Here is a 25,058-nt window from a genome sequence, read left to right on the forward strand (position 1 = left end):
GCAAGTACAATCTGTACAAAAGTGTATATAGGAAAGTCAGATTCAGATTCTAAAATGAAAATATTTAAAAATGTTATTTAAATCTACTAAATGAAATTGTATTATTTGAAGTATCTACTCTGTTTACATTTCAAAATATACAGTTAAATCACACTTAAGAACCAAAAAGTGTATCTCCGAAGCAAAGCATGCTATTGGATATTTAATTAAATGACATGAAGATTCTCTAAATATGATTTAACCATAAGTATCAGTAATGATGGCACACAGGATGTAGAAATTATGCCCTCAACACCCATGCAAAAAAGAAACTATCAAAGATGAAACAGAAGATGCTGTCTCTGGAGACAGGAGATCGTGGATAACACAACTGTGGGAGGCTTCAGTTTGGGACTATTAACAAACAAGATGACAATGACTTTCTATGTATTGCTAGTCAGTTTAGTATGTATAATATTCTTTTATGAACAAAGCGTTATTAATTATATTGACATAATACCAGAAAGAATATTTGTATTTAGCATCTTCAGAGACTATCACTGTAAGGATATAAATTTAAGTTCTTTAGTAGAATACTATAGGTCCCTTCACCACCAATTCTCATTTTGACTTTCAAGCTTTTGCTCATTGCTTCTTCCCTACTTTGTACATCCAGCAATCCAGCCACATGACTTTTCACACTCCACGGTTTGCTTATGTTGTTCCTTATGTTGGAGATGTCTTTCCAATTCTTCTTTGATGACAAACCTCTTATCCAGTTTCAGAATCCACTACAAATGCCAGTGCTTCTGTGAAATCTTTTCTCATTCCATCACGTAGAATTTGTCAATCCATATGCTATGGGCCTGGATCCCTGTGTGTGTGTCTCTGTCATCCATGTAGATGTGTTCTGGTATTAACTGAACTCAGTGCAACCATTTGTGCTTTTCCAGCTCCCAGCACAATAGAGACACTGAATAAATGTTTGCAGAATAAATTGAGTTTATCTTCTTAAAATACAAAAATGAATCCTCCTTTTAAAATATTTTTCCCAAGTGAAGGAACCTAAATGACAGTCCTTGTTTTGCAGGGGATCACTTTGTCACACTAATAAGCACTGTAGAAAGGAGAGTTTACAGTTTTTTTAAATGGCATTTGCTTTTGTTTTACCTCATCTAAATCCCTTTTGAGAGTCTAGGACTTCAATTTTCTTTTACTTGTACATATATGTTACAAAGTTTAAAGTACTGTTAGATGAGAACTTTCTAAAAAATATCTAGGAAATCTAAAATATAATCAAATCAAATCAAACAATGAATTAAAAAAATTACACTGTGAACAAGTGGGATTTATTCTAGTATGCAAAGCTGGTTTAACATTTGAAAAATCAATTAATATAATCCATCACATCAACAAGCTAAAGAAGAAACACACGATCCTATCAATAGGTACAGAAAATCATTTGACAAAATCTAACATCCATTCATGATTAAAACTCTCAGCAAACTAGGAATAGAGCAGAACTTCCTTAACTCAATAAAGAGTATCTACAGAAAACCTACAGCTAACATCAAACTTGATGACAAATAGTTAGACGCTTTCCCAAGATAAGAAAAATGGCAAGGATATCCCCTCTCACTAGATCTCTTCAACATTGTACTAGAAGTACTAGTTAATGCAATAAGACAAGAAAGGGAAATAAAAATTTACCAACTAAGAAGGATAAAATAAAACTGTTTTTGTTCACATATGATATGTGTCTGTGTAGAAAATCCCAAAGAATCAAGAAAAACCTCCTGGAATTAGTAATTATAGCAAGGCTTCTGGATGCAAGGCTAATGCACAAAAGTAAATTGCTCTTTTATATGGCAGCAATAAAAAATTGAAATGAACAAAATTAAAAGTGCAATACCATTTGCATTAGGAATGACAAAAGAAATATTTAGATGTAATAATAACAAGATATTTGTAAGATTTATATGAGGAGAACTACAAAACTCAAATAAAAAGATAAAAGAACCAAATAATTGAGAATTATTCCATGTTCTGAGTGGGCAGACTCAAGATTGTTAAGATATCAGTTCTTCATCTATAGATTCAATGCAATCATAAATAAAAATCACAGTGATATTGATAAATTGATATTGTGGCTATCAACAAACTTATTATATAGTTTATGTGGAAAACGAAAAAACACAAAATAGCTAAGACAATAGAAGAACAAAGTTGGAGGACTGACACTACTACTTCAACTGTATATAAAGCTAGAACAATCAGCATGATGTTGTTGAAATAATAGACTAATAGACCAGTGGAACAGAATAACCCAACAATAGACCCACAAAAATATATTCAACTAATCTTTGACAAAAAGCAAAAACAGTTCAATAGAGAAAGTATAATCTTCTCAACAAACAGTGCTGGAACAATTGGACACCCACAAGCAAAGAAGAAGAAGAAGAAGAAGAAGAAGAAGAAGAAGAAGAAGAAGAAGAAGAAGAAGAAGGTGAAGGAGAAGGAGAAAGACACAGATTCTACACCCTTCTCAAAAAATAAACTCAAAGTGGATCATAGATCTAAACATAAAATGGTAAAACTCCTAGAGGATAACATAAGAAAATCTAGGTGGCCTTGGCTTTTGGCAATGGCTTTTTAAGTACAACACCAAACGCACAATCCATGAATGAAAAATTCATACGTTGGACTTCATCAAAATTAAACACTTCCGTTCTTCAGAAGATACCATCATGAAAATTTGAAGACAAGACACGGAATGAGAGAAAATGTTTACAAAATACATATCTGATAAAGGACTAATAGTCCTTTGGATAATATCCAAAAAACATGAAGAACTCTTAAAACTCAATAATAGGAAGATGAACAAATCCTTTTAAAAATTGGCACAAGATCTGAACAGATACTTTACCAAAGAAGATACACAGATGACAAAAAAAGCATATGAAAAATGTTCAACTTCATACATCATTAGGAAATTGCAAATTAAAACAATGAAATGCCACTACAAACCTATTAGAAGGGCTAAAATCCAAAACACTAATAACATCAAATGTTGGGTAGTATGTGGAGCAACAGGAATTCTCATTCATTGTTGCAGGGAATACAAAATAGTACAGCCACTTGGGAAGACAGTTTGGTGGTTTCTTATAAAACTAAATGTACTCTTACGATACAATCCAGCAATACTATATATCCAAATGACTTAAAAACTTTTGTCCACACAAAACCTGCACAAACCTGCTTTATTCATATTTGCTAAAATTTGAAACCAAATACACTCTTCTATAGGTGAATAGATAAGTAAACTCTGTTACATCCATACAATGCTACTTTTTACAGTACTAAAAATGCATGGGCTATCAAGTCACAGAAAGACATAGAGGGAACTTAAATTCTATTTCTAAGTGAAAAAAGCCAATTTTCAAAGTGTTCTTATTATATAACCCCAATTACATGATATTCTAGAAAAGGTGAAACTATGGAGTTGGTATGGTTCAGTGGTTGCAGGGGTTTCAGAGGAGGGAGGGATGAATCAGTGGAGCACAGGGAATTTTTAGGTCAGTGAAACTACTCTGTATCATACTAATAGGAGATGATGTCATTTAATTTGTCAAAATCAATAGAAAGACTAAAATGAACAGTGAATCTTAATGTAAACTGTGGACTTTGGTTGGTAATGATGTATCAATATTGGTTTATCAATTGTAACAAACGTATCACACTAGTGAGAGATGTTGATGATAAGGGAGGCTGTGTGTGTTAGGGGTGGGAGTATGTGGGAACCCTGTGTACTTTCCGCCCTATTTTGCTACAAACCTTAATCTGCTCTAAAAATAATTGAAGTTCATTGATTTTAAATAAGTATATAAATCTGAAAGAATTAGTCCACTAGGTAAATTTCAAAGTATTATGTTTTAAGATTCTATACCATAAATAATGGGAAGATTCATAAAAATCCCTATTTACTTTTTATTATATTAATAATTTTTAAGTTAACATTTTTCTTATATTCAATTATATTTCTTCAAAATTTCTCTGTATTCTCTCATAAAATAAGTTTTATGTTTGAATGCTTAAACTATAATGAGACTAATTCCCAAGATCTCACATAAATGTGTTTATACAAGAGGAGTTCTAATTCTGAAAAGAAGTTCAAAAGACAATATAGACTATGGATAATTGTAGTTAAAATAGAATATATTACATTTAAAATGAATAGATGATTAGCAATTATTACAAACATTGAAATAAGTATATGCATATAGGTGTGTGAGATTATCCAATTTTGGAAATTCACTATCCAAAATTTCCTAGATAACAAAAAGTAAAATGCTAGATTTAAACTTCCAGGAAAAAAAAAAGCTAGGTAAATATTAGGTTGAAATATATGTTTTTTTTTTACCACGAAAGCTGTCAAATATCAGCAATTTCATTTTACTTTGATAACTTAGCTAGGTTAGGATTGCAAAGTCAGGCAATAACTAACCACAAAAGGTGATTATAATGATTATTAGGCTTTTATGTAAATATTGAAGGACAATTTTCCTAATAAAATGTGGTCAGCACAAAATTGACAAATTTATTAATTTATTCAACAATTAGTTATTGAATTCTTAGTATGTGTCAGATGACATGGTCTTGCTTCAGAAGTATTGGGAAGGCTATGGCAGACTGGTAGTTATGGAGAACAATTGATGTGATGTGGTGATGCAAACATGTTCACTGTTTATTCTGAGGGGGCATCTGACATGCTATCTAGTTTATAATATGCTATTCTCTTAGTGCATAGTGTAGTAGTTTAACTCTACCTTTGTAGTTTGATCGTCTGGGTTCAAGTTTCCCACTACTGTTTAGTAGCTGTGACCTCGGGCAAGTTATTGCCTCTTAGCTTCTGCTGTCAATCCATAAAATGTAGATAATACCTAACTCTCTGGAATGAATGAGAAATTAAAGAGATTTGTCTTAGCTCGAGGTTCCTGTAACAAAAGTAGCACAGACAGGGTGACTTAAACAGAAATTTATTTATCACAGTTCTGGAGGATGGGGAGTCCAAGATCAAAGTCCCAGCCAATTTGGTTCCTGGTAAGAGACCTCTTCCTGGTTTGCAGACAGATGCTCTCTTTCTATATACCTGATATAGTAGAGAGAGAGACAGAGACAGAGATAGAGACAGAACTCAGCTATCTCTTATCTCTTTTACAAGGTTACTATCCCATTCATGAGGGCTCCATCCTCATGACCTAATCATTTTCCAGAGCCCCACCTTCAAATACCATCACATTGGGTTTTAGGCATCAACATATGAATTTTGGAGGGACACAAAAATTCATTTCATAGTAAGATCATATGTAAAATGCCTAAGGATATAAAATAACACGTTATCATTGTATATGAATACAGGAATGACCAAGACCTAGCTTTGCCTGCCACCAAGCATGCTGTAGTCATGTAATAACATTTTTTCTTGAAACAAACATGGGATCTTGGAATCCTGGCTGGAACATAATTACATGAGAAAAATTTCATGGCTAATAAAGTTTTCTATAAAAACAAAATCATTTATAGTAGATTTAGGGCTCAGTAGCTAATTCTGTGCCTACAATGTCCTAGTTTATCTCGGCTCCCAAATATATAAAGAAGTGCTTATTTTCCTTTTTTTTTTAAATCATTGCATATTGCTGATCTTTCCAAAAGAGCTGGGCAGAGTTGAACTAAAATGACTAAAATGCACCCCACTGAGGTACTCTCCAGAATTCCAACCAGTATTCTGATTATTAGTGTGTAACGAGGACTAGAATATAAAGGCATGTGCAGAGTCCACTCTCTGCAGCCAAGCTACACAGCCTAAAATCATCATAATTACAAAGCTCAATCAGAATTTAAAGGGAAGGGGTATTTAGATGATTTCAGGAGAGTCCCTCAACTAAGATTATTTGAAAAACTATACTATTATAGGGAAGAACTTGTCAAAAGGGCTAAAATACTGAATCCATTGGACAAGACTTTCTCCCCCATTGTGATTACAAGATGTGTATTGAACAAGTTCTATATCTGTTATTTGTTTTGAATTCTTATGCTGTGGTCTATGTCACAGTTTTAATATACTAACACAGCCCAGCTTGCCTAGATCTCCACAGTGCTTGAGTAATGTAAGGAAGCTCTTTAGGGGTGTATTGATAGTATTATATAGTTGGTGCTTTCTGAGCTCACCAACTCTTACCACCCTATTGATTATGTAGCTTAACTTTCAAAGAATAGTCTAATTTGCCTTATTTACAGTATCTTAAGGAATACCTCACCATAGTCTCCAAGTCCTGACAGCGTTTTCCAGATGTCATTCAAGCAAATTTTATATTATGCTTTTTAATCAGCTGTCCGATTAGAGGTAGATGATAATATCGGTTACAAAATTATATTCTTTTTACATAAAATGTAAAGGCCAAGAAAGAAATGCAATGAAGGTTCCAAGGTTAAAACAAAAAAGATACCAACATGTAAATATAATTGAATTGGAAACATTTTTAATTAGGATTTTTAAACAGATACTTAGAGGAAAACATTTTTAAATGTTACAATTGTGTCCGTCAAGTGCTTTGGTCCATAGAATAGGGAATGATTAAATGTATCATTAGGACAAAGAGAAAGTTAAAGATAGCTTCCGACCAAGTCATACTTAATTACAAAGTTAATGGACAGTGTCCCAGTAAAATTAAACTCTGACAACATCTTTTAAGGAGCATTCAAAATTATTATTAAATAAACATCAATATATTATATTTTCCTTCATGGGAATTACAAGCACAGCATTTTAAACTATTTAGAAAACTTGAGAATGCTTTTCTCTATATTGATTCATAAGATTTATATTTTAGAGTTTGGAAAAGATATTAAATTCTATAAAATGACTTTTCTAAAATATCTCTGATTGTCAAAAATTTTGTCCAAATGAACAGAAAACAATAACAGATGCATGTAGAGCATTCACATATTAAATATTTAAAAAATCATGCAATTATTCACAATTAAATCATTTTAGGAGCAATATAGTGTCACTTTAAGAAGCAATAGAAATGTTATGAAACAATTTTAATATTTTTGATGCTGTGTGATGTATATTAATAGTCATATTCAGGAAATTATCAAGTATTATTAAACTTATAAATAGAGCTCTCCATATGGTTCTTTAGAACTATTCTTTCCATCAGAAGAAAAATCCAAAAAGTTTGATACATTGATCTTATTCATTATGCTCATGAAAAAATATCTCAAATCAGCAGACATCTTGTATCTACAAAAGAGGTAAGAAAGGCAGTTTTTAAAATGACATTTCTGAACACCTCATTAAAGCTAGCTGGGTAAGAAAGGTTAACAATTTTGAGTTTGGTGCTTTTCACAGCCAGGAGGCTTAAATTGCCTAATGATTCTGTTGGGCTTTTTAAACCTTCCAGTTTCAGTTTCTTTTTAAAATTTAGCTATATGTGATATTGACATCAAACCAGGATACTCTAACAGTAACATTTTTAATATCCTAATGTCCTGACATTGAACTTGATCATTCAGAGCAATGAAAAATAAATAGCAGTCAGATCAAAGATTGTATTATTTCCTTTAAACACATTGCTTAGGGCTCAAAATATTTATGTTTGTGCCAGGGAAAAACTCCAGTGCTGATTTCCTCTGTTATAAGATTATCCATTATTTCAGTCTTTTGTTTTGCCTGTTCCATGGGCATCAAAAAAAATTTTTTTTTCTAGAAGAAAACACCGTTGTTATAGATACATTTTATCTTCTACAGGACCATGTTAGAAGAAAAAGCAAATGCTATTTTCTATTTGTTAATCTTGATTAGATACATTCAGGCCCTTAACTTTAAAAAAAAATCCAGGCCTCGGGCGCCTGAGTGTCTCAGTCAGTTAAGCGTCTGACTCTTGGTTTTGGCTCAGGTTATGATCTCAGGGTCATGAGATCTGGCTCTGTGCTTGGCATGGAGTCTGCTTGAGATTCTCTCTCCCTCTGCTTCTCCCGCTTGTGCTCTCATTCTCTAGAATAAATAAATAAATATTTTTAAAAACTCCTGGCCTTATTGAAATTGAAAATGTTTCTCTGAAAATTAATTAATTTTTATCTAGTGAATCATTTAAAACTTGACTTGCTTTGATATTTTGTTCACAGTTTGGGTGATTTTAAAACATTTGGCAATAGTTAACATAAATGTAAAGGTTAAGTTTATTACTACCAATATGTGAATGATATTTCAGTATAGGCAAATTATATAAGATTGGATTTGAAATATACAAGTAAAACATTATAACCTATCAGTCTTTTTTTAATTTGCATGTATTATGGAGAACATAATTTTTCACATTCTGGTTTATTTTGTCTTTGTATGCTTAGTTTATTCATGAAGTCAAGTCAGTATGTGTAAACAAAGTAAATAAGATTTGTTTGGGGCATTCAGAATTCATGTTACTGATTGTCTTGTTAGTTTCCATTTATCAGTGAGACTGCAGGTGGCTTTGCTTCTGCAACACTTGCATATAATCTGCCTTTACCTGTATTTCCAACTACTTGCTAGACATTTCCTTTTTGGGTATCTTGTTGACACATGAAACATAATACATTCAAAACAAAGATGATATCTTTCTCCAAAGGCTTCTATTTCTTACATTTCCTATCTCCATTGATGGCAGATTATCTTGTACATGTGAAACGTACAAACTCCAGAAGCTATCCTTAGCATTTTTTAAATCTGTTTTACATCCTACATCCAGTTATACTGTTAAATTGGCATTTCCTGACTAGTGAGATTCTGCTCAACTTCGGAGCCTAAACCCAAATAGCATCGTCTCAGTGGAAACCTTCCCAATTATAAAATAGAGCTATTAATCATTTCTCTGTTATCTACAGAGCTCCACTGGAGAACTTACCACACGCTGCAATATTTTGCTATTTATTAGCTGATGGTTGCAAATGCTGTTTCTGTGTACAGACCACTCCAAATCATAGTGGTACACTTTACACAGCCAATTTTACTTTGCTCATAATTTAGAGGGTCAGGTTTTAAGAGGGAGCCACTAGGCAGTTTTTACTTGGGTATCTCGTGTGATTGTAGTCAAATGTAGGCTTAGGCTGTAGTCATCTAAAGTAATCATCTCCTGGATGTCCGAGATGCTTCACTCACGTAGATGGCTAGCAGCTGTTGGCGGAAGGCTCAGCTGGAGCTATTAACTGGACTGCCTGTATGTAGCTTTTCTAGCATGGTGGTATTAGTTGGAGTACTTACATGGCAGTCAGGTTCCTCAGAGCTGTTGTCACTGGAGAAACAGGTGGAAACTACATGGCTTTCATGATTAGACCAGGAAGTCATGCAGCATAACTTCCATTGCATTCTGTTGGCTACAGGTGACTCATACAGCCAAACTGACAGACGACCAGCTCAAGCCTCCCCATTCTCGCTTCTGTCCTTCTAAAATGTGTCTTTCTCTCCATTTCATCTATGTCTATCTAAATCCTTTTCCATTTTCAAGATCTGCTTCAGTACCACCTGCCAAAGCCTTTCCTGATCCCATCATTCAGCTAGGAGAGCCAGGGCCTCTGTGGTTGACTTCAGAGAAATGTTAGTTCAAATCCCAGCCTTCCTGTCTGAGCCACGTGTCCTTGGAAAAGTTATTTAATATTTATGTGAAAAGCAGAAATAGTAACAGGATCTACCTACCTTACAAGGTTGTCATGAATGTTGAATGGCCAAGTAGTAGAAACATTCCCTATGACATATAATGGAATAGACAATGTTAGCTACCATTGTTATATCTTTTTTCTCAAAGCCCATAGCATTTTATTTGTACCTTTAGTGTGTCTCTCACAGTCTTTCAATTGTGATAATAATTCGTGGGCTTATTCTGTATCTTTTGTATATTTAGCCAATGTTTTACAGGCAACTTATACCAGTAGACATGTCTGTCCTGAATACCAACTCAGAGCCACTCTGAGTCATTAAGCCTCAGAAACAAAAACAAAAACAAAGACATGAAACTTGCAGGGTTTTGTTTTGCTTTTTTTCTCTGTGATTCCTTGTAACATTTTTCTCCCCATGATTCCTCTTGCAGAAATTAGAAAAGAAAAATCCGGGAAGACTTCTTCAGTTCTGAAGGATAAAGGTAATAGAGTCAACTTAACATAACGCTAGAAATTTATTAGCAAAAATATCTGGAAAAGTCCTTAGTACATTAGAGTCATCTCCTCCACAGATGTGTGAGCCCAAACTGCCCAGGTCACACTCATATGTTTGAAAACTTGTATTTACTGACTTATCCCTTGAACACTTTCTTCCAATTCACTGTGACTTAAAAAGTGCTCTGATTACGATTTCCAAAAGAAAGAGAAAGGATTTTCCTGATATAATGAAAAGAGTAAAAACCAAACAAAGTTAGAAAGGAAGCAGAAACTATGGAGAAAACTTGCCTCCATGTACTCTGATCTCCCTTTTCTATCCATTCACAAAATATACATTTAGTGCTAATCTCTGGAGAAATAAAGATGGCAAAGCAAGCAACAGGGAGGAAGACTTGGGAACTAGAGTGCTGACTGGTTCTTTTCAAAGACTCTTGGTCAAGTTTGGTCTGCTTGATTCTTGTTAGGCTCTTTGTTGCTGTGAAAGAGCATGACATCCTTATTTAAATTTGTGATCTCAATCTTTGGAATGCACCGGCTTTTCTTTCTGTCCATCTAAATCCCAGGCCTCTTTCTAAGACTAATGTGCACATAAAACATCAAGCCTTCTCAAACTACTTCAACTTTCACTGAACCCTCTCATCTGAATTCACAAACTTACGTATTTATAATACATATACATATATGTTTTGTATTACTTAGTTGAGATGCCACCTATTTAAGCATTAAGAGCTAAGTTATTCATGTTAATTTTTTTTTGTGGACTGATAAGTACCACATTCGACAATTACTTTTTGGGCATCTAATATACAGTAATCAGAACATGTGCTCACCAGACACTGGGAGTACAAGAAAGGCATGGTCTATGCCCTCATGGAATTTACAGTGTTAATTACATAATTAATTAAAACGATAAGAATTATGGAAGAGATAGGGTGCTGTAAGAGACTGTAATCGGGAATTCTAATCAAGTCAGGGGAATCAGAGGTGGCTTTCCTGAAGAAGTGAAATTTAAATTCAAGTAAGAAGGTTGAGGAATTAGCCAGGCACAGGTGTAAGAATTGTTTGAGAGAAGCACGGAAGCTGGGCATCTGCTCTTTGCCAGGCACATTGATACTTTATAAAGTAGATACTTTATACATTTTGCTTCAGCAAGTTGTGCTTGAGATCTCAATTGTTTTTTAAATGAGGAAACTGAGGTATAGATAGATAATGTAAGCTACTCATATCCCACCGTGGCTAAGAGGTGAAGGCAAGAATCAAAGTCTTCAGATAAACTAAAGTTCTTCTTTTCATTTTAACACAGATACTGCTTGCTCCTTAAAATAGGGTTCTTATATTTGTATTCTTCAAAGCAATTTTGCTTTGAGTGTAGAGTTCATTACCTACGTTCGAAAAATCTGTTTGACACAGATACATTGGCTCTGCTGTATGGAAAAAGAGTCCTTTTGTTATTGGGGGGTCTCCCCTTAATTCCCACAGAAGAGTTTAGTCTATTATTTCTCTAGTGATTATCTGTACTTTGAGAGAGACTCCTTCTCATTCTCCTCTCTCATTTTATCTGAAAATTAACAAGAACACTGTCTTCAATTGTGTGAGAACTAAAGTTATCATTGAAAGATACTACCAGGAAAATCCAAATACGCATATGGCTACTTATATACACATATATGTATATGATTTGCAAACCATAATTTGTACAAGGTAAACCTTCCCTTCTTCTAATGTGGTATGAGATACATTTATTTTGATCCACAGTTATGCCACAGGAACATTTGGCCCATATATAATTGTTCATAGTAAAAGCAGCTCAAAGGAAAGATTGGAGCTTACCTCCAAAGCTACCTTAGAGGCATTGATGATTATCAAAAATTTAAACTACTACTTAAAGACCTCACTTGTGCCAAAGCTTAAACTAGTTGGAAATGGTAGTTGTAAAAATCTGTCTTGGAAAATATTATCTGGGAGATTTAAATCCACACCGACCACTAAGGAGACTCCTGTAATTTCTATTTTTGTTGTTACTGTTATTAATGCCCAATGCAGGCAATTTTCTAGTGAATACTTTTCCCTCAATGTTAAATTCTGTACTATTTGCAAGATGTTTCCACAGTCACTAGAAAATCGTGTATATAAAGGTCCACTGCATATGATTATTGATTTAGAACTATTTCAAATGAGCCTCTTTTCTCGTTCAACAGGTTAATATCATCAAATGTCTTTGTTATCTATTACTTGGATACTATTTTAGAAGAATTTTACTGCCATCTTTCCTTTATTTTCTGAATACAATTTATCATTACAAACAAATCAAAGAAAAAATTTTAGTGTCAGGGACATTAAAAGCCTCTGCCCTGTTACTGGTTTTGGAGAGGCTCTTTGAAGCCTGCTGCCAAGCTGTGGCAGAATCAGAATGAAGCAATTCCACTTGCAAAAAAGCCACTTACTGCATTGGAGTCACTGCACTTTGTGAGTTATTTCTATCAAGCAGCGAAAGGTTGCCTACATTTGCCAATCCCTCACCGATTCCACTTGCATGTACATGTTAGAATCCATAGTGAAGCCATGCTACAAGTCATAAAACCAGGATTATCACACAGAAATCATTTGGGGCCGCATTTATTGGGAATGTGATGACCATGAGTAAGTTAGGCATTTAGAGAAACATCATTAGGCTGTGTCTTGATTTAAGAAGGTATAGAGAGGTCTAGGGATGATTGTTCCAAACAAAAAGAGCAGGGGAAAGACACATCTTGCTGGCTTTTGCTACTGGTTCAGCTACTGGTTCAGCTACTGACTTCCCTTGGCTAATGGACTCGCCTAAGTCCTCCCGACACACCTGCAAGAGCAGGGCCCTGCTCCTATGACCTTGACCACCCAGAACCAGACAATCTTGTTAGCCACGCCTGTCACTGGTTGCATTCCTTGTGGCATCCACCCTGTCTTATTGCCACTTGTTCTAACAGCTGGTCTGATTTATCTGAGGATGTAAGACTCACCCATGGACTGAGGTCCTACAGACCGAACCCAAACAAGGCAACAAAGATTAATTAATTTCTCCTCTACTGGAACGCAGCAGTGGCACTCTTAGGCTCCTCTGGTATTGAAGTAATATGATGGACATTAGAATTATTTTCTAGTTTTGTGACCCAGGCCTGTGTATGTTTGGATCTAATGCCAGAGGATTCTCAGCAGAGCTGGTTTTTCCTTATTTTCTGATGCTCAGGACCATGCACCAGACGATCCCCCAATTTCTGTCTTCAATGTGCTTTTTCTTGGCCACTCCCACCTGGCCAAACTAGAGCTAAGGATGAGTTAAGTTGTCTGAGGACTTTGAAACTGCTTCCCAGTGATTTATGCTTCATCGTGGACACTCACCCTAGCTTATTGCTGCCTTTGTCTGGAGGCCAGGTAGGGGGATTAAAAACCTGAAACCATTTTCCTATTCCTTTGTGATTTTTTTTTTCTCCATCAAACCTCCTTGCTCAGATTACTTTGAGAGTTCTAATTTATATCCACACAGCTTTAAATACATTCTAGATCTTCATGATCAAGATTCAGAAGCCTACCTATAGGCGCTTACACAAACACATTGAAACTACCGTGTTTGTAAAATCACACAAAAAAGTGCTCTCCAATGCTTTGCTCCTGACAAACAATGCAGATGACTTAAAAATACCTTAATAGCTGACCCAAGCCAACAGTATACCCATCCTTCCTAATATAGAAGTACGGAATTTCCATTTAACATTCTCCACAGTTTGGGTCAGATTTGATATCCCGCTCACTTTCTGGTCCAGCCTGTGGACTTCACATCAGATCAAAACCCCTTGAAGTCAAAAAGGACACTGAGAGGAAATGAACTGTAGGAAAGTCCATGCAGGAGATGGTCCAGCCTGGGAGCAGAAGGCATCTTCCCCTTATCGAGTGTTAAAAATCACTTCTATTTTCTGAGACCTTTCTCTACATTTAAGGTGATGAGGATATGATTTTCAAATACATTATAAAATTACATGTGTTTTTCCACCTCTTCCTTCTTTCTCCACCAATACCAAAGCAGTCTTGTGGGTCCTCTGCCTCTGCCTTGGATTTTATAACTACTTTAATCTCACGCAAACGTGTAAACTTACTGATTTAAAACAACATGCTGTATCTTGAATTCTCAAGATTGGAAGCATATACTCTCCCACCCCACTAGGAATCTGTCCCCACCATCACTTCTCATTTCACAATACATTAATTTTTTTTGGTTTAGCCAGGAAATGCAAAAGCAGTGAATTACCCCCATTAGCTTGAAAAAAGTTAATGAAGCGTCTCAGTCTGTTTATTCAATCCATGGCTCTTGATTTCATCTTCAGATGCTGAAATATAGAAAAAAAATAGGCCCTACTTATACTTAGCACGTTAAATGGCAACACGGACTTTTCCTTCCACCAAATCCATTTAAAAATGTTCTGCATACATATGGATATTTAAGGCCATAGCTTATCTACCAAGAAAATGTTGCTTTGAGGGACACAGTCTTTTCAGTAGAACTCCTAACTCCATTCTTGACACCGTCCAAAGTCACCTGGACTCAATTCTAAGTGATTGCTTGAGTGGGATATCCATTTACAAGTGCCACAATCATATTCTGTATTCCCCCAATTCTGATGAACTAGAACAGAGGACTGGACGGATAGGTTTTTCCCCCTTTCCTTCCTTTCTCATTGCATTTAAAGTCATTTTTGTCAGTGAAATGGACACTGAGATATGTTACAGAGGAGGAAGAAAACTGGTTTATCTTTTATACAGGCTGTGGACAAGGCATGATGCTGTTCAAGACATCACCCATTTATGTCTGGAACCCATGATATGATTAGAATCACTTTGTATTTGAACCTGGTAGAATAAATGAAGTTTTATTTTGTTTTAACCAAGGACCACATTTTAAGATGTTGGGAGTTTATGGATAAAATTGTCTCTTGTATTTTATTTCAGTCTTATTCTTGAAATTAATTTGACTTGAGCCTGATAACTAAAGCATTGCATTTCCATGACGGATGCAGGGTTTTACATTTGTTTATTTTATTTTTTTAAATCACATAGCCCGAAAGAAATAAACTAAGCTAATGCTGATTATAACAGTTTTGGGAGACTTCTAGAAGCTGTATGATTTTTAAAATTACAGCTAAAATAATTTCTTATCCCTCCAAAAGCCCATTCTCTTAAATGAACAAATAGATTGTAATTCATTCAACAATTTACATTTATTTTAAATGAAAGGGATCAGAGGATGGCTTGTTGTACTCTACTGTTGTTTCCTTGTCTCTGTGTGATTAAAATCATTTTAGAAAGAAAACATCATATAATTTCCCATCCAGGTTCACCTCACTGATAGCTTACTGACTCCACTCTATATGTGTTCTCAAATCCTTTTATGTTGGCTTCGAATAAATGCTCAATGTTTCTTTCCAGAGCCTATTAAGGGGAAAGAAGTGAAGGTTCCAGTTTCCCTAAAGGAAAAAGGTAATACTGTAAAATGAAATGTAAAAACACATTCACCTGCTTACTGCATATTCCGTTAATTTGCAACAAATGAATGTATCATTTATTTTTCAGGCTTTTAAAACTATAACTTTCATACACCCTTGTATATTTTTTGAGCAAAGGAGAAAGGACTATTTCCTTTCATAAAATTCTAAATTGTACTATGAAACAACAAAGACAAGAGTAACTATGTCAGAAATACTGTGAAAACTTTTTAAAATGCTTATTCTGATACCACAAGTCTGTAGTGGGAAATCTGCATTTTATAAATAGCTCAAGGTAAATCTTATAAGGAATAGCTATGGAAACCAAAGATTTTAGATCAAAATACTTAAAATTTTTCAGTGATAGCTTACCATTCTGTTAACTTCAGGTACAATGAAACTAAACAGATTTTATAGCTAGGAGGACCTTAGAGATCTCTAACTATAGTCCGATACCTTCATCTTATAGATAAATAAAACTGGGATAGTCAAGAAGCTTTCAAAGTTATTGTAATTTGTGGTAGGAGCCAGCATTAAAATTTTGATCTTTTAAACCAAGCGCTATAATAATGCTAAATCTTAGTGATTCCCATTATACTAGGCTCAAAGTAACGTGGATTCTGTCATGCTCTTCACCAAGTTATGTCCCCTAAAACAAAAGTATGTATGCTAAGTCCAACGTAATGTATTTAGTTTCTAATTAAGCCAGGACGTTCATAGGCGTGGTATCATACTCAGAATTATCTAATATTCCTTGTCAAGATAAACATAAGTGAACCAATAAAACCTATGACGTATACCTACTATATTAAATATTAGAAATAGAACCCGTTTCTACATTTACCCGAGGAGAAGATCTGCAGGAACTATTAACCAATTAACGCACAGGGACACAGTGTTAAAAATCCCAACTTATTGGCAATAGTTTATTAAAAGGAAAGAGACTTTTGGTGAACTTGTAACATATGTATTGTAGTTGGGAGAGTTATGGGAGAGGTGGGGGAAGGGAAAGCTGACAGAGGAATCAGTCAGAGAAATGAAGGGCACATGGAGAGTCTTCATTAGTCAGTGTAGCAATGTATAAAAAACATACCCTTAAGTCATATTTTCCTAACTTTGCAATTAATTTTAAATTAAACAAAATTGCTATTTAATGAAACATAAGAGCACAACATGATTTTTTTTTAAGCCCATAGGCGTACTTCATTTTTTTAAAAAGTATTTTAAAGCAACATAGACTTCAAATCTATTAAGGAATTTATGTTTCATTTTGGAAATGTATTATCATCTCTAAAGCTTTATCCTCACTTAGGATGGTATTTATTTCGGTGCTACATACAACTTTATGCTATTCTGGTATAATATGTAAATTAGAATACTTTGCCCTGTAAGAGAATTCTTACATATAATGTTAAATGTCCAGTAGATAGCAAAATGTAGCTACATTTTAAAGAATGAATTAATTTTGAAGACTAATGACATTACTCTATATTTACCTAAACACTAATTTATTTTCAAGAAACTCTAGATTTCTTTGGCGTGATCTGATTGGTGATTAGAATGGACAATTCCATCACAATCTAAATTGAAATGATTTGATGCCATTAAATAATTTAATCATTTAATGATGCTATTATTCCTTTGCCAATCTAAAACAGAAATATAAACAAAATGAGGAACAGACAAGCATATTACAAATTTGCACATTTTTTATTAAGGAAGTTCAGTTCAAAAAAATTTCCCCTAGAAGAAATGCATGTGGAATGTACACATATGAATGAAAAATAATTCAGCTTTCCACAAAAACACTTCATGTGCATTTCCGTCTTTGATCCCTGGACATATATACTTAAGAGCTTCCTTTCTCTTTTCCCCTCAGTCCAGGTACCCTTTTTTCATCATCCTGTACTCTACGGTCAGTGTAGCATAAGCCAGTTCATAGTCACAGATAATGGTGGTGGAAAAGAAAGAATTTTGGAAAAGATACACTTTTTTTAACATTATACCCCTTTTCATGAATGCTGAATTTTTGCTATTGTACCATTTTCTTCCTAATTTTTATGACAAGTTTGTATAGACAAAGGACAGTTTAGACAAAAAGTCAGTTAAATGCAGTCACCAAAACTATTATTTTATTTTATTTTATTTTATTTTATTGAAGTATAACTGACACAATATCTTACTAATTTCATATGTACATCATGGTGATTCAATATTTTTATACATTAATAAATGATCCCCCAATAAGTCTAGTTACTGTCTGTCACCATACAAAGTTATTACAATACTATTGACCATATCCCCTATACTGTACAGTATAACCCCATGACTTACTTATTTTATAACTGGAAGCTTGTACCTCTTAACCCTCTTCACTAATTTGCCCTTCCCCACCTCTGGTAATCAACGATTTGTTTCCTGTATCTGTGAGAATATTTCTGTCTTGTTTGTTTGTTTTATTTTTTAGATTCCACATATAAGTGAAATTATATGGTATTTGTCTTTCTATGACTTATTCCACTTAGCAGAATACTTTTTAGGTCCATACATGTTGCTACAAGTAGCAAGATTTCATTCTTTTTTGTGGCCGAGTAACATTCCATTGTGCATATGTAGTTAGAGTAGAATTTAAGACAAAAAGAGAACAGATCTGAGCAGAAAACATAAATTTCACACTGGGAAAATGTATTGCAATGCATATAAAGAACAAAGCGTAAAGAAACACCTTATACTTTTTAAATCTACAGATTAATAAAAATAGAGCAAACACACCTGAAATGCCAAATTTGTCAACTTTTTTTATTTTAAGAATAGCTAATTGAACAAACAACCAAAAATAATTTTATAATCACTGAAACATGTGGGTAAGATTTGTAATTTTTAATCAGGACTGACTAATGTAACTTATTTCCATGATATAGTGAAAGTCATATAATTGAGAAAGAAATAATAGCTGGAATCTATCTCAACTCTATGAAGTTTTTTAATAGGATATTTATATAAACCCCGTTTTTGTACTAAGATAATGTATATAAAATAATTTGAGTAATCTTGGGAGATTACTGTAATCAGAATTCAATATCATGGACTTGATAATATTTTAATTTATTTTTAAAGATTTATTTATTTTAGAGAGAGACAGCATGTGGGGTAGGGGAATAAGGGACAGAAGAAGATGGAGAGTCTTAAACAGACACTGTACTGAGCACAGAGCTCAAGTTGGGGCTCAGTCTCACTACCCTAAGATCACGATCTGAATTGAAACCAAGAGTTAGACGCTTAACCAACTGCACTTCCCAGGCGCCCCAACTCGATAATATTTTAGAAGGTAGCAATACAATTCAAAATTACTTCAATATATTGGAAGCTAGGTTCGATAGAAATGAATACAAGGAATTCAATTTGGGACAAAATCAAATTGTATAAATTGAAGAGAAAAACATTGCACAAAAGCAGCATACACGAATTTTGCCTTAAAGAAACACTCAAGTGAATATGAATAAAAAATTCAGCACTAGAATCTGAAAATATGAATTATACTGCTAATAGTGACAATAATAGCTCACATCACCATTGCTCTTTACTCTTTATTTCAAATGATTGTGATCCTCATGGCCTTGTATGGTGTGTAGTTGATAAAATATTGTTCTCATTTTAAAAGTGAAAAAAAAGGGGCGCCTGGGTGGCACAGCGGTTAAGCGTCTGCCTTCGGCTCAGGGCGTGATCCCGGCGTTATGGGATCGAGCCCCATATCAGGCTCCTCTGCTAGGAGCCTGATTCTTCCTCTCCCACTCCCCCTGCTTGTGTTCCCTATCTCGCTGGCTGTCTCTATCTCTGTTGAATAAATAAATAAAATCTTTAAAAAAGAAAAAAAGTGAAAAAAAAAAACCCAAACATATTTTACATGTTTACATACTCCACAAGCACTTCAGCATATATTTTCCACCAAAATAACCAAGACAAAAGTCATTACACTTTCTATTTGCTCATTCACCCTTTCTATTTGCTCATTCACCCTTCTGTGTTTTTAATTTTCTGATTTTTCTCTAACTTTTTGAATATCTCCTTTTGGGCTATTTTCACAAAGTGCAAAGTGACTGTCCTTATTTCAGAATATCATATTTGATTCCGAATATTCTTCATTGCACATAAGACTTTTTTTGTAGTGAGGTAGGTGCTTGGAGGGGTGCCTTAATGCTTTCTTTATGGAAGCTTCTTAGTTACAAAGAATGGCCGCCAGGAAATGAGAATTCCTGTGAATCTATTTTTGAAAGAACATAAAGTATTTTGTTCAAGCACAGCCCAGTGGAAGAACTGGTACATAGCAGTTGTGTTAAATCTGGTTTAACCTGTTAGCAGAACTACTCCAGATGAAATGCCTGGTCTGAGGACATCTGTCTTTGAGGTTTCCCATTTCCCATTACCTTTCTATAAAGATTCTGATTTTTGTGACCAGCTGATTGGTGTATATATTTGATCTAAACAAAACAAAATAAACAATAAGTACAGCCTTGGTTATATCAGGCAGAGTCAGAAAGTTTTAGCTTTTGTCCATCTCTTTCTTTCACTTCAGCTGCCATGTAACATGACATAATTTAACATGATATCATAAAAATAGCTGAAAACACTGAAAACACCAACTTTCTTTTTTGCATACTTATTTTTTAGATTAGGAATTAATAATCTTCATATTTGCATGAAAAAATACAGTTTTCAGCTACTTCTGCCTCATAAAATTTGGAGGATAGCTTCAAGCGACATCAAAGATAAGGGTCAATCATTTAATTTGATATGAAAAAGTAAAATATTCTCTGGTAATTAAAATTATTTAAACATCAAATCATAGACAAAAATCAAGTGGTCGGCTACTTAATTCTAAGTTTTTTGCCTACAAAATTAAGCCAAGCTCATAATTTTGCTGTATTATCTCTTAACGATTCTTTTCTTGAAGAAGTTTATAGATCATATTAAACAATTTCAAATATGTGGGTCATATACAATAATGTATTTAGAATAATAAATAAGATTAGAGTTTAGCATTTAGAAAGCAGTACCATAAGAAATCCATATTTTATCATTTATATTAATCAAAGTAATATTTCTTCAACATAAATAGCAAAGTAGACAGTGAAACAAATAAAGACCTTTATGGTAAATCTGTAAATAATTTTATTCTGCCACAACTTCTGTTGAATCACCGAAATCACTATGGAACCAAGAATATCTTGTCTAATCTTCCAAGTCAGCTTTTGTGATATTCACTCTCATATAATTTTTAAGTTGGTGTTTAATATGTGCAAGTTGTTAAGTTCATTTAATATTTGTTGCTGTTGCTTTAGCAAACTCTCAATAGCTGTTGCAAATTAATATTGAAATGAAAAGTAAATTTAAAGAAATGACTCCCAGATAACCTCTCACATGACTTAAACATTTATTTTTTTGCTGATAAACTTTTCATCGCTTACAATGGAATAGAAAGTAGGGGAAATACTTCAGACAACTTACTTTCACCTGCACTTTTCTTTTGTGTTTTTCCTCAACTAATGACTCTTCAATATTGCTCAAAACATTTATGGAGTCCCTACTATGTTTGACAAACTGGATGGTTGGTTAGTTGCTTAGCCAGTTGGTGGCTTTTTTAAGCACAGTGCTTGGTGCTACAAATCCTAAATGATAAAAGTCTCCAATTGCAGAATTAACTTAGAGGAAGATATATAAATACAAAATAAAATCCAGGTGCAGGGAATCCTTTCACAATGTGTATATATATTAAATCACCATGATGTACACTTTAAATACGGATTTTATGTGTCACTTATACCATACTAATGCTGAAATAAAAATAAAATAAAATGGAGTAAAATAAAATTAAATCCACTGGAATAAGTGAAATAAGAAATAAGAATTATACCCAGTCCTATAAAACTATGGAGAAAAAACAACTTTAAAGCAAAGAATGCATATCTCATATTTAAACAGAGATACACTGTAATATAAAATGTAAAAAGTGGAACATGCCTTTCTGTACAGTTTTTCCCTTCAGGACACTTGTCATTTTGCTTAAGAGTCAAAGAACAATATGTTTAAATGATAATATATGGTATATAATGGTATACCATTAAGAACAGAACAGTCAACTTAATAGTTTGTAAAAACTACTCTATGACATAAAGATGTCTTAAGATGTGGCCTTTAGCTATTTTGGGGAAGTTACTAGTACTAGTCTCATGAGCCACCAGTTTTCTCATTAATCAAGTTCTGCCACTATATTCTACAAGTTCTATGAATTTTTAGTTATATAGGTGATTCTTATCTGTGTCTGTGTGTGTTTCCCTCCTTTGGTAATAAAAAATCTGATTAGAGTGATTTTTTTTTAAAGATTTTATTTATTTATTTGACACACAGAGAGAGACAGCCAGTGAGAGAGGGAACACAAGCAGGGGGAGTGGGAGAGGAAGAAGCAGGCTCAGCAGAGGAGCCTGATGTGGGGCTCGATCCCAGGACCCCGGGAACACGCCCTGAGCCAAAGGCAGACGCTTAACGACTGAGCCACCCAGGCGCCCCTGATTAGAGTGATTTTTAATAAATAAGGAGTTTGTTTTGGACAACAAGGTGACCAACGGGAGGAAGACTAAGGTGCAAAATTGTTCAAGGATTTTGTCAAGAATCCAGGGTCTGGCTTCTCCTTCCTTCCAACTTTGCCACTTTGGCTTGTGTCTTTGCTCCTAAGAGTGGCAAGTTGACTCTAGAACATCCAGGTATCTTATTAGTATTCTCACCAGGAATGAGACAGAGATTCAAAACCTTTTCCTCATAAAGCTTTGTCTCTTTGGAAGGAAAGACTATTTCAGGGAATTTTATCCACACCTTTCTGGTCATAACTGCTTCACAGTGGCCAATCCAACTCCAAGAAGATTTGCGAATTCTTACACTTCATTTTCCAGCCTCTATATCAGAGGAAGGAGAGGGAAAGAAGTGTGAGAATAGATGTTGAGCGAACCAGCCTACATCATCAGCTGCAACAGGCAATCTATGAATATAATTTCTTTTTAAAATATGAACGTTATAATAAAAGTAGAGTCCCCTGTGAGTGCTGCCAAGATTGTTCTTTAATATTTTTTCACTTGAGATTATATCTTGGATTTTTTCATATTAGTATACAGAAAATATAATGGTAACCAAACATCAGATTTCAGTTTTCATAGAAGTATAACAGAAGGTGATGAATATTAAGGGGGGAGATCATACAAATAAATGAACACCTATAAAACTGAGAGAATGCTTTAACAGAAGGAGCACAGTGCTGAGTATAGGCATAGAAAAATCTGACTTAGGTTGGGGAATCAAGGAATGTTTCACAATGGAACAACATTTGATCTGAGGCGTAAGGATAAGTAGGAATTTTAACCAGTGAAGAAATTGAGACTAAGGAGAGAGCAAGGAGTAGAGGGGTGTCTCAGCACAAATTTCCTGTGAAAGAGGACAGTGTTATGGAGTTGTAGAAAGTGTTAGCAAGAGAGGCACAAAACAAAGATAAGAGATAAGCAGAATTTTGAAGACCAGGAGTAAGAAAACTGTGTTTCATGGGCCAAATCTGGAACATGAGATAAGAATGCTTGTACGTTTTTAAATGGTTGAAAAAAATCAAAAGAAGAACAATATTTGGGGGCACTTAAAACATGTAAGAAATTCAAATTTCAGTACCTATAAACAATATTTTATTAGAACACAAACAAGCTCATTCATTCGTGTTTTGTCTGTAGCTGTTTGTGCCCTCGTAGCGGAGTTGAGTAGCCACAACAGAGATCAAATGGCCTATAAAACTAAAATATTTACTCTCTGGTATTTTACAAAAAAAAAGTTTGCCAACCCCTGCTATAAGCCATATTAAGGATTTTTGTATTTAGTTTAAAGGCAATGGACATACGCAAAAGTATTTTATACATGTTTGAGTGTACAGGGGAAGAGGGTTGCGTTCTGTAATGGTCACTATGGCAGTGGGTTGGAGAAGGGCAGAACGGGATTCAAGAAGACCAAATAAGATACTACTGGTAATATCTAGGGACTTATGGTTTCTTGACCTAGGATGGTTGCAGGTGAATGGAGCGAAGAGGACATTTTTGACAAATATCATATTTAATATCAAATATCATATTTAATAAAAATTTTTACTTTATACAACTTAATGGTCGGTGACACCACTGAGATGGGACACCAGAAAAGGAGAAGCTTAGGATAAATCATAAGTCTGGCTTACAACATGTTGAGTATGGGGTGCTTATAGGACTTCCAAGTAGAAATGTAGAGTTGGAAGCTGACTATCTTAGTAGGAGATTCAGAAAAGGCAATTAGGTTGAAGATACACTTGTGGGATATGTTTGCCAGTGTATGGAGTTTAAAGGTGTGGGCATACGTGGATGAGTGATGGAAAGAGTCACGGTGAGAAGAGTAAAGTTCTGAGTAAAGTTAGTAAAGAGTACATTTGAAACTGAATCTTGAGGAACCAGGATCATTCTTTTTAGCATGAATACAACCATTGTATCTTGAGGGCCAATACTAGTAATCTATCTGTCCTGCTTTTTATTTTCTGAAAGTTGGTATTTTATGCATTTTCAGTTGTCACTAGTTTTTAAGTCTTATTCTGAAGTTTCCAATGTTGATTCTATAAACATTATTTAAATACTGATATATCCACATACAGACCTGCAGGGAAAAGCTTGACAGTTTGTTGAAGAGTAGATGTTATATACTCTGCTTTTATGAGAAAGAATCAAAAGCAGTTGGTCTCAGAGATTTATCCCAAAGAGCACCTTTTAGAATATGTTAACTAAACATGTGTCCGTCAGAATGTACCCAGTGTGCCTATACTCCTGCATTATCTAGTGACCCCAGATATTCTGATGTCCAATGACTGACATAAAAAGAATCAAGTTTTCTTCTGAAAAGTTCTAGTTTTAATGTTATTTATTGTTCTAATTTTCTAAACTGACATGACAGGGATTGATTTTGTCTTTCGTAACTGATCATTCTAATAAGCAAATGCGACTCATCTATATAGTTGTTCACCATTCTGAATTTAAAGAGTTTTTCTAATAACACTGCAATTCACAAATATCATCTTTACTTATCACATTGTCATCCTCTAAGAAATATTAGAACTTACTGTTTGTAAAATCTAACTGTTGATCTAGAATACTTGATTTCATAATCAACATTAGTATTTTAATTTTTGGTATTTTTTTTCTGTTTTTCTTTATGTGCCTTGTTTCTGATTTAATTGTTGACATGATTTAGTTCTGCTTTGAGTTATTTTAGGGAGAAAATATTATGATTATCATGTTCACAGTGAGGAAATTGATGCAAAAAGATTAAAGGATT

The 25,058-nt window shown here is 34.2% G+C and overlaps 1 protein-coding gene across 34 annotated transcripts in view; it reads left to right on the plus strand.

Moving 5' to 3' along the window:
- The window catches only part of TRDN (triadin), a 362,517-nt gene that overhangs the window by 256,846 nt on the left and 80,613 nt on the right, over positions 1–25,058 (plus strand). For all 34 annotated transcript variants that reach the window (XM_057311074.1, XM_057311078.1, XM_057311076.1 and 31 more), the window contains 2 exons: positions 10,104–10,154; positions 15,625–15,675. In XM_057311074.1, coding sequence (XP_057167057.1) covers positions 10,104–10,154; positions 15,625–15,675 — 102 coding nt within the window. The remainder of the gene's footprint in view (positions 1–10,103; positions 10,155–15,624; positions 15,676–25,058) is intronic.

The sequence above is a fragment of the Ursus arctos genome, unplaced genomic scaffold, assembly GCF_023065955.2.
Source record: "Ursus arctos isolate Adak ecotype North America unplaced genomic scaffold, UrsArc2.0 scaffold_13, whole genome shotgun sequence".
NCBI classification, from domain to species: Eukaryota; Metazoa; Chordata; class Mammalia; order Carnivora; family Ursidae; genus Ursus; species Ursus arctos.